Below are 11,260 nucleotides of genomic sequence, written 5' to 3'. Positions count from 1 at the left end.
CGTGAGGTGGAGCAAGCTGAGTGAAGGCAAGCAGGCAGAGGAGCAGAGTACTGCAGAGACTCCGGCCGCGGCCAACACTGTTTTGCAAGACGGGCTTAACTAGATATAACTTTGCGGTTTTGGTGCTTCTGTGTAGTTTGTGTTGGAGTCAATTCTGAACAGCGTAGCCACACGCGAGTGCGCATATGCGACCGCGCATGGGACACCGACCCGGGTGATTTATACATGTAAGAAGTTACAAACAGTCCCTTTGAAGCTTCAGTAGGCAGAATGTTTTTGACATCATTGGGCAAAAATCCCATAATAACCTTTCAGCATATTGCAATTCAAGTGTTCTGAGAGAAAACTAGGCTTCTGCACCTCCTCTTGGCTCTGTTTTCAGGCTTTAAAAAATCTAGCCCGTGATGGGAGACTTTGGCCAATCACAGGACATATCAGAGAGAGAGAGCGTTCCTATTCAGCATTCCTATTGGCTGTGCTCCGGCTTGTGGGCGGTGCTTGGTATTTCCTCAATATGGCTGCCAGGTCACAAACTTTCTCATTTTACAGCTGATTAGTACACAACAAGATGTTTCTGAAAACATTTGAGGCGAGAAATAGGCATTACAGTAACAGAATATTGATTCATATTTGATCAGCGCTACCTAATTTGACCGCTTGATCGGGGTTTGTGAGTGATGGACAGCTGCTCAGAGACAGCAGACTCTAGCTCGGCTCTGATTGGTTGTTTTTCTCTGGTCTGTGAAATCTAGTATAGTATAATAGTATGCTGGAGCGTAAATGCATTGAAAGGAAGGTAAACATAATTTTTAAATCACAAAGGTGGATAAAATGAAACCTCTACATATATTACGAAAATAGTTTCATAAAACTGGTTATTTGTTGGACATTGTTGGATTCTGTAGCTGAAGACAAATACTTTCTATGCGCACATATGTATCGCTGAATGAATGACAAACTGCACGTGTGAGCTCATATTATTGTTTTCTTTTTTGTGCTACAGGAATGAGGCCTAAAACCCGGAAATTAATTAGCATTTTAGCACATCCAGTTTCCTCGACTGTAAATCAATGGGTTTATTGAATGAGTTTTTAGTTACATGCCTGAAATAAGGTCTGTGGTTAACACAAGCTTAAGAGATTTTAAAGTTTTGCTTTGCAACATGAAATACATCAATAAATACCCCACTCATGAATTTTTAAGCCTTTACGTGTCTTAAAAAAGGCGGTTGCTAACAAGTGGCTAAATGAGACTACTAACGTCAACTCGTCCGCCTTTACAGCCTCGTTGTGTATATTCGCGCTCATGCGACCGTGGTGTGGTTGGTTTATAGCCTATAATGTTAGCTTTTTACTGTTTACTGTTCAGACTCAGACTCAAACACAAACTACACGGAAGCACCAAAAGTTATATCTAGTGAAGCCCGTCTTGCAAAGCAGTGTTGACCGTGGTCGGAGGACGTGGGGGAGACCGTAGCTTTGGTCTCCAGGGCCGGAGTCTCTGCTCCTCTGCCTGCTTGCCTTCAGTCACACACCGCGCGCGTTCTCGCTCTCTCGCTCCACTCTCACGTGTATGCGCGCACACTACACACTGCAGAAGAGTTAGTTTAGCTCTAAGAATATCTAGTGAATGTACAGTGGACATTTGTGCAGAAATAAATGCTGTAGCTCCTCCAGACCAACAGAGTATTCCCGTGTCTTGTGAAGTGACGGGGCTCCGCAACAAGTTACGTTATTGTCTCTGACCGGGTGCCGGTGTCTTCCCTGTTCCCTCCGGCCGCGGTCGGGATGCTGAAGGAGGAAAAGCCAACACTAGGATCAGCATTGATTCATGGAGAGACCTCCGTCTGGTCAGCTAACATTACTGCCAAGCAGATGAAATACAGAGTGATATTGGGGTTTTAACTGATGTGTGGCGCCTCACTGTTTTGACGGATGCTCACTCACATTCATGTAGCGCGTGCACACGGGCGAGCGCGAGCAACAGGACGCTGACTTTCGTTGACTCAACGGCCACAGGTGTCGCTGTTACAACCAATTTCTGATTCTTACAAACAGTGCCTTTAAAGAAAAATAAGAAAAATAACTAAATAAATAAAAGTAAAAAAAAAAAAATTTCACTTTATGACCAAAAAATGTCACTTTGCCAATTTTCAATATTGCAATACATCAGACCCTTTTAGTAAAATATTTGTATGTCTTTTACCAGCATATTTAAAGAGGGATGTCCAAGTCTTAAAGAAATCACCCATTTTACATTTAAATCTGTATCGTAGATCGTAAATTCATGATCAGGGCTTATGCCCTTTTCTATCCATAGGCAATCATTGGAGGAAGGAGAGAGGAGATGGAGGAGGAGCCCAGTTGGTGTTGAGGCAGCATAGCCCATGCCCGGCCAGTTGAGGAGGTTTTTTTTATTTTTTTAAATATACATATATCGTTTCTTTTCTTTTTTTCTTTTTTCTTTCTTTCTTTTCCTCATAACAAAATAAAATCAAATGAAATATGGATAAAACAAAATGGAGAGAAAAAAAAAATTAAGAAAAAAACAAAAACAAAAATAAAAATAAAGAAAAAAAAGAAAGAAAGAAAGAAAGAAAGAAAACTTTAAAAAAAAGCCAACATAACTGGGCAAGATCAATATCATGTGATTGTGCGCTTGAGAGGGGTGGGGTCTGCAGATTTACTTAAATCTGTATTTTAAATATTCATCTTATTGTTTTATTTATTGTGTACTTGAACACCGGTGTTGATGATGAAGATGATGATGATGATGATGATGTGGTGGTGGTTCTCTGCTCTGCATCTCCGCCTCCTCCTCCGGCTCAAACAGCACGTGGGCCACACCGCTGCTGACGAGCTGTCAGAGCTTTGCGCATGCGCGTTGAGATGATGGGAATTTCCAACAGCTGAGGAGGCGTAGCTAGCTAGCCACGACTAGCAACTTGTTAAAGGTAAGATGTGTTGCTGCTGCTGTTAAGAAAACGGCGTGGTCTCTTAGCTGAAGAGCAGAATTAGACTTAGCTGCACAAGGAGTCACGCTACAAAGACGGTGTGTGTTTAGATAATTGACTCAAAGATGTCTAGTATCTAGCGATGGATGGACCGCCCTGCTAAGCTAAAGCCACTGTTAGCTAGAGCAGCTGCGATGAAATGGGCGTTCACTGCTCACTGCTCAGGAGCTGAGACTCAGTTGTTGGGGGGCCCATGCCAAGTGACAGCTTCAGGGTTTGAGATTCATGGAGAATAAACGTCCACGCAGTCCTCAGGGCGTCTACTTTCTATTACAAACACTGGTCGTGACGGAGCGCTTGTGTTGCAGCTGATGCGCAGTAGTAATGCATGGTAGCATGGTGATGTTGGAGCTGAGGCATGTTGCTGCTCTGCTAGCTCGCTAAACGGATGCTGGCTGAGGTTGATCACTGCTGGAATAGCTGGCCAGCTTGCATGAATGGGAACGAGGAGCAGAAACACTGTGGTTCAAGCTTCATAGGCTTACATATATCCATATTGGTACATCTAATGTCTAATATTGTGTTCTTAATGTGAGCTAACTAAAGCTAAGTGCAGGCTACCACACTGCAAAAACAGCCCTACTAGAAATAAGCCAAATATTCTTAAATTTCGACAAATGTTCTTGTTTTGAGCAAAAAAATCTGTCAATGGGGTAAGCAAATTTTGCTTGGCTAGAATACTTAAAACTAGACTATAAATGTAGACACTTTAAGACTGTAATGTGTCTTAAAACTAGAAAAATATGGTTTTTATTACAAGCAAATAAACTGTTATGTAAGAAATGTTTACTTAAAATGAGTGTTGTGGTTTAAAATTGTTTTACTTAATTTAAGAATTTACACCTTAATTAAGATTTTATTATTAAGAAAAAGTTATATATATTATCTTAAAATGAGATTACTTTCTAACGCAAAACTTGCTTGTCAAGATTATTTTTATTTTTAGGCAGAAAATAAGAAACATTTCCTAGAAACAAGGTTTTTTTTACTTTCTTAAAAATCCTTTTATGCAGTGCATGGTTTACATGTTGTACTGCTGGATCACATATTCACTGGCGCAAACAGGCATGCAAGACAAAAGGAAATATGTCTGTAAACAGTGAGTCCCCATCCTGATGTACACTGTAATTCCTTTAGTCTTTGTCTTGTACATCTATGATAATAAGCTATAAGCTCCAACCTATTAGCTATACCACCACCCATCAGAGCACAAACACTGTTTCTCTCCAAATAGTGATGCCTACACACCCTCTCTCTCTTGTTTGAACCATTAGAGAATACTTTTGTTGTTGTTGTTCGTCATAAATTGCATTTTCTTTTGGACCGAATTAACACTGACTGAGTCATGTTGTGGCCCAAGTTTCCTTCTTTATTTGTGTGTGTCAAAATGTGAGATTACCATTTTCATAAAGCTCTCCTGTGTCATTACAGCTTGGGAGACGGCTCAGAAGAAATCACACAATCAATAAATGAGTCTTCATGATGAGTGACCTTGAACTCTGCACATGCTGAAACCAGGGGATGGAATAGATCTGCATTAACAGAACGTGAAGCAAAAGCTTCATCCTGACCTCATCTTGCCCAAGTCGACATAGGCCTGTTTGTCTGGAAACAAGTCAGGCTTTAAAGCCAACACCAGAGATGCCCGTGAGAAGGCACCCCTACAGGCTGCAGCCTAGCTACGCCAACTGAAAGCACGAAACAACTGCATCTCTTGTCTAAAAGGATGTGCTGCTGATTGGATGCAAAATCTCATTCCTCTTCCACCTCTCCAAAATGTTATTAACGTTGAGTGTGTGCCAGCGTTTACAGTGAATTATGGTGACCAAAAATGGTGCTTGAATGTGGCATCGTGGTGCAGAGTATGCTAAAAGGGGTGAGGCTCTCTCAGAAAAGTATAACGGCCGACTGATAGTCTGCTGTCGATAATGGATGCCAAGTTAAAAGAGGACCTGTTTCGAAGGTATGTGACGGCCCTGGAGAGGCGTCTGGAAAATGGAGGGGAATACACAGGGATTGGAAATGCACCAGAGGGGGACAGAGGGAGACACAAGGACAGTGAAGCACTACTCTCCACAGCTACAGCTCTGTTAGGGGCCTACCAGCCAGATCCGGGACAACGTTTCCGGATGGTGCGTTTCTATGAAGTGGTGGAGAATTCTCTCCGCTGCCAGAGAGGGGGCAATATCAAGAGCCTGGAGAGAGCCTTCCACACACTGGAAACCATCTGCACCAACCTCTTGCTCTTCCCCTGGAAGAAGGAGTTCAGATGTATAAAGGTGAGTTGAGTTTACTCTTAGGGTTGTCATATTATTCTTACTTAAAGCTGTTTAAACCTAAAAACAAATACTTACTTATTAAAATGTTGGTTATAACAGCATTAGCCACACTATTCAAGTGAACACCTGAAATCCAGCTTCTTGCAACGGAAATGCAATATTCTTTTTGTTTATCTGATTTGTAGAAGTTTTGAGTGCAACTTTTAGATTTGAATAAAACAAGTGGCATATACTCAGGCAGAAACAGACATACAGGTTATCCCACTGTGAATTATCACTTCAAAGGTCCACCTGGTGTTTTCCATGCTAGTTTGTACAGACAGTATACATTTATATCTTTTGTGGCTTCTATAGTCTTATCTTTTAGCGCCTCTGTTGAAGTATCTGTGCCACTGGTCACAAAGACTGCAGTGATCTTTTGAGCAATACAGAGGCTTTTTTTTTTTTTTTAAATATAATGTCAGTTCTTTGTCTACGTAGTTGATCCTGTACCTATTAACTACTACAAAGGATACAGTAACATAAGGCTACCCAACAGTAGCAACTGACTTATTAGCAACAAAATATACATCCTACAGCAGGGTTCAGCATTAATGTATACAATATAATAATACAATATACAATTAATTGTATAGGGGCAAACTAATTAATACAAATAATTGTTTTATTTATTAGCGGTTATCAAGTATCAACAAAGACTAAAGGTAATTGTCACGTTTTATCCGCCTTGCTTTCAGTCTCGCACCAAACTGTGGCATACACAGCTGGAGTTTCTTCTCTAACGCCACCCAACTAAACTCCTGTTTCCAGGATATTTGAAATGTTCGCTTGCACTTCAGCTCATACACTTTGTCTTTAACCCGATGCCATTTTCTTGCGAGTGCCCGAGCGGGCAAGTGAGTTACTAGATTTACTATCCCGACGTGGCATTTTACTTGCCGCGGGCAAGCCTTATTGTTGAGCCCTGCACGATATAGTTAACTTACAGATATAATTCTTGTCTAATTTAGTTTGTTAGAATATTTATTGTCTAATCATAATGACACCATGCAGTGTTTATATGTATTCTAAAATTTGAAACACTAGATTGGAACCTGCAATCCCTCCTAAATTGCTTGTCTTGTTTTTTAACACTTTTTTACACATGTTTAGACAACATGTATACGTGAGGTCATATATTATAATGCTGTTAAAAGTTTTACATCTGTAAATCAACCTATACTTTGAATTGTATAATATCAGAGGAATAGCATGCATATTTTTGTTTTATCGTGTCAAGCTGTTTTAATTGACTGACACTAATGCTAATTAACCCGTTTCTCATTTAGACCTTCACTGGCCCATATGTGTACCATCTTCAGTCTGCCATTTCTGATGCTGAACTCCGAACTCTAATGCGCACCATCGGCTATGCCTGTGACCATGATTCGCAGTTCCATTTGCAGGAGCACCCCGGAGGCACAAATCATCTCCGGCAGTTGGCGTTTGAGCTCTTCCTGGCCCAGGCGGAGTGTCGTCTTCTGGGAGAGGTAGTGGCTCTGGCTCGTGGTTCAGCCTCAGAGCTGGAGGCCCTGGAACTCCGCAGAGGTTGCAGAGATGATGCAGCTGGCTGCGCCGAGGCGCTCCGCAGACGCGACAGCCTTGGGGCAGATATGGCTCGACTGTCTGTGCGGCCGCTGGATATAGAGAGGCCTCATGCCCACCACCTGAGGCGAGGTAGCCGACCGTCTAAGTCTGTGGATGTTACAGATGGGGCTGGTCACTGGCACGCAGCAGTTAGCAAGCCTGTCTTGAAGGCCTCATTGAGTCTGAGGAAGGAGCCTCTGTTTGTGGATGCAGAGGAGGATATGAAGGATGAGATCATCAGGCCCAGCACCTCAGCATCTCTCTTCTCTGTGGCCGCACCGCCTTCCTATAGCCCTGTTGCGGATTTCTTCCCAATTCAGTCCCCTCCCCCAGCCGATGCTTACACCTCCTACCACCTATCGTCTTTGGATGAGATTGACTTGTACACAGAGAGGGGTGTTGGGACGGGAGGGCGGCAGACCCCCTCTCGACCTCCATCCAGAGAGCCTCGGGATGTAAGGGATGCGTGGCTGCTCAAAGCTCATGGTAGTGTCAAGTGTCAGGGCTGTGGGCTGGGCTGCTCCTCTATGGCCTCCTGCCAGAGATGTGACATGATCCTCTGTTCTACCTGTCACGACGTGGACCCCTCCCCTTGCTGCGGCCTCCAGGACTACCACCCCAAATCCCCACGACCCCTCGATGGATACATTCCTGTCAAGGAAAAGCTCTCTGTCTATTCTAACACTCACTCCCACTCCCATCTCCATCCGCACCCCCTCACGCTGACCCACTCACACTCTCACCCGCACCCTCACCCCCAGATGGTGGAGAAACCCCTCATGTCCACTAAGCTGTTTGCAAGCAAGTCTGTTGCCTTGACAACGCCAAAGGGAGGCAGCAGCGAGCGACTAAGCATCGGGGGATCGCGATGCGGGTTTTGCAACAAGCCAGGGGCGTCACACACCTGTGTGAACTGCTCTAAGGTGTCATGTGACTCGTGCATGGGCTTGTATGCAAAGGACATCTGCACGCGGAAGAATCCCCAGCACAGCTTTGTGCCCAACCATCAGCTCAACTTCAAATCCGGCACCATATCTCACCTGGTGTACCGATGAATCAGGCAGACAGAATATTTGTTTCTCCCTTGTAGTCCCCTCCCTCAACCTGCTGCATAGTCTTGCACTATTGCTTCAGCTCTGTTCCCGTTTAAAACAATTCATTCACTATCTTCCCCTTTATCTGATGGTCTTTTTGCTCTCTTGAACTTTGTACATTTTCTCTAACTGTCAGTAGGGCCCTGGAATGCACATGCCACAGAGAGCCATATCGTCTGCCCATCTCTCTGCCTTGTACAAGTTCAGGCCTTTTATCTATTTCTTCTTCCTTTTACCTTGCTACCTGCTCTTGAGTAGTCATGTGATGTTGTAGCGCTTCCCCAATTCCTCAAATTTTGTCCTCCTCAAAAGGGAAACTGGAGAAAAGGGAGTTTAATTCCTTCTCATTTTGAATGAATTCTGTCCAAATGAACATATATTCTTTGCCTAACTTCTCAGCTAAAAATTCCTCTATATATATAATATATATATACAGTATATATGTGTGTGAGAGTGTGTGTGAGGGTGTGTGTGAGAGTGTGCGTGCGTGTGTGTGTGTAGAAAAGACCTCTGAGCTTGCATTGTGACACCGGAGATCTTTTTAAACTTGAAAAATAATAGGGAAAAACAGAGAAAACATACACTGGAAGTCAATAAGTCAATAGTATATATTTTTAATCTCTATTCTCTAGAACAATGTGAGACTGTTAAATGGGCATGAGGTCTGGCATTGGGATTTTTTGGGGTGTAAACTTATGTCTGTGGGCGTGGGGTGGGAGATATCTCAAAGGGACATATTGAGCCAATGGCCAGATGCCATATATTCTATTTAAAAGATTATGCCTTGTAAATTAACCCTCAATTGTTTCTGGTTATATGACTGAGGTTTAAATGCTGCCGTTGACTTGAGACATTGAAGATGTGTGGCGTTGACTTCTTTCTGGTAAATAGCCTGTTGAGTTGTGTCAGTTCCAAACCCCCCCCATTCCCTTTCATTACACTCCTTATGGTCCATGATGTTGTCGTGCATCCTTACCAGATCAGTCATTCCCTGTCAGTCTCAGGTGGAGAGTCACAGGAGGTCTCGCGCTGGGCTACAAATCAAGTGATTACGGTTCTTTGACAGTGTGTGAGCCTATCGATTGGTTTTTAGACAGTATGGAAGTGTATACTCTGACACGGTTTCTGTCTACCTCAAATGGCTTCAGCTTATACACCCAGTTCGATAATGTGGTTTCAAACTAGCCCAACTGGTGTTTTAGCCGAATAGAAAAAACATCTCCTCTTACAATCAGCTGATTTAGTCACTTTTAAAGGTTAGCAGAGGTTATTTATCTTGTGAGATAATCCTGAACAACATATCACAAGGTTTACAATTTCTGTAGGCAAGTGCACACAAAACCGTGAAAATCTGTATTTTATAATGCAATTCAATACAAAAGCTCTGCTACAAATACTAACATTGTGAAGCTCAAACTGTTTATGGTTGGTTGAGATTGAGAGAAAAGTGCTGATTTTAGTTTTATGGTCATACTGAACCTGTATTTTGTGGTAGTGTACTGGGTTGCATTGCACTACAAGTTGTCTCTGTTTTGTCCCATTGACAAAAGACAGAAATCACTTATAATATGTTGCAGTTCAGTACAACACCAACACAGACTATGGACTCAAAAATGACAATAGTATAGCTGCAATGATTAATCGATTAGTTGTCAACTATTGAATTAATCGCTAACTATTTTGGTAATTGATTTATCGGTTTGAGTAATCTTTAAAGAAATTGAAATTCTCTGATTCCAGCTTCTTAAATGTGAATATTTTCTGGTTTCTTTGCTCCTCTATGACGGTAAACATTTTATAGACCAAACAACTAATAGATTAATCGAGAAAGTAATCAAACAGATTAATCGATAATGAAAATCATCGTTAGTTGCAGCCCCAAACTAAAGAGTTCAATCGATGCCTTTCTGACACCGAGTTAACATTTTAGCTTTGCAAAGTTGGTATTTATCACAGGGCTATTACACTATATTATTACAGGGATTCACGTTGTTGTGTCTGCCTGTCTGTACAGCACAGTGATTACCAATGTGTAGTGTGATTTTTCATATTTTAAGAACCTGAAAGCCCTTCTATAAGGCCCTCGATTTGGGGTGATTTGTTGCACGAGGTTAGCAAGAGTTCCCCTCAAGCAAACCACTGCCACTGGGTAAATAAACTTTGCTAACATGTAAACCGTGTGTCATAAATTTAGAAGGTACCTTTTAGTGATTAAGGCTTCCATGTGAGAGGATAAGTAATGTTGTATATTGCAGTTGATTGTCACCAAGGGCTAATTTTAAATCACATTTCATTAAAAGAGAGTCTGGGTTATTTTGACAGAGCGTTTAGGCGACCGTAGCCTTAATGTTCTGTCAGGAATAACCTCTAAATGCCTTAAACTCATTCAGCTGTCTTATCGAGTGTTTTAAGTTTTCAGTGTTGTCATTGACATCGTGTTGTTTTACCAGCCTGTAGGTTAAACATTAACATGGCTTTTGCGAGGCTACATGAACTAAATACATAGCTTGATCTGTGACAGCTAAGGAAGGAATTCAAAAATACACACTACCACACAGGGTGTTCTAAGACGGAGCATATTGAACCATAGTAACTGAATTATGCAGCGATTCACACTTTGTAGACCAATATATATATATATATGCTTACATGGGTGGGTGTCTGTAATAACCATGTTTTGCATGGAAGGAATTTTGCTTTGCTTACAGATATTACCTGAACAGAGTAGACATGTTTGGTTACAGGGGGTGATGTCTGATCTCATACTGTTCATTCCTTCCCTTTAAAACTTGAGTTTTTGTGTCTTTATCATGTCAAACAACATAAAGAAGGGATCTTTTGATACCGTTTGGATGTAGCTTAAGGGGTTCTTTGAGAGACGTGAGCTAACTTAAGTATCACAGAAATCTTGAGTGACCTTAGGGGAGGTGTGCAATTGTGTTGTTTTCATCTAATGAAGCCTTTCTATATAGTTTGAGTATTTATCATAGATATATTTCAGTTGCGCGAGTCTCGTTCATCGCAAATCATACCAGCAACAAAGAAGACGACTTTCAGAAGTATTGAGCCATGTTGCAAAGAGTGGTCATATTGCCAAATGAAGAACAAATATCTTATTGGAGTAGAAAACGAAATCCTGTTGCTTGCCCGGATGTACAGTTAATATAACATAAATCTGTGGTTTTGCTAAAGTTGTGTGTAGATGTTGGCCTTTTTTAAGAAGCCTAGAAAGAGAATCATCAACACAG

At 41.9% G+C, this 11,260-nt stretch overlaps 1 protein-coding gene across 2 annotated transcripts; it reads left to right on the top strand.

The window, feature by feature from the left end:
* Window positions 1–2,519: 2,519 nt before the first annotated feature.
* spata2 (spermatogenesis associated 2) lies at window positions 2,520–8,870 on the top strand. Of its 2 annotated transcripts, none has more exons than XM_037773668.1 (3): window positions 2,520–2,953; window positions 4,445–5,292; window positions 6,621–8,870. In XM_037773668.1, the coding sequence occupies exons 2-3, from the start codon at window positions 4,942–4,944 to the stop codon at window positions 7,971–7,973; spliced, it is 1,704 nt and encodes a 567-aa protein (XP_037629596.1). In that variant the 5' UTR covers window positions 2,520–2,953; window positions 4,445–4,941; the 3' UTR covers window positions 7,974–8,870. The 2 variants fall into 2 exon arrangements, with proteins under 2 accessions (XP_037629596.1, XP_037629597.1); XM_037773669.1 differs by lacking the exon at window positions 2,520–2,953 and adding an exon at window positions 2,963–3,051.
* Window positions 8,871–11,260: the final 2,390 nt, after the last annotated feature.

This window comes from Sebastes umbrosus, chromosome 6 (assembly GCF_015220745.1).
Source record: "Sebastes umbrosus isolate fSebUmb1 chromosome 6, fSebUmb1.pri, whole genome shotgun sequence".
NCBI classification, from domain to species: Eukaryota; Metazoa; Chordata; class Actinopteri; order Perciformes; family Sebastidae; genus Sebastes; species Sebastes umbrosus.
This window is presented reverse-complemented; position numbering and strand designations above follow the sequence as displayed.

What these genes read in the sequence shown, in the direction of transcription:
- spata2 (XM_037773668.1), top strand. Translation starts at nt 4,942, where the DNA reads ATGGATGCCAAGTTAAAAGAGGACCTGTTTCGAAGGTATGTGACGGCC. An exon ending in AGGAGTTCAGATGTATAAAG is followed by an intron (nt 5,293 to 6,620) that starts GTGAGTTGAGTT and finishes TTTCTCATTTAG; the next exon opens with ACCTTCACTGGCCCATATGT.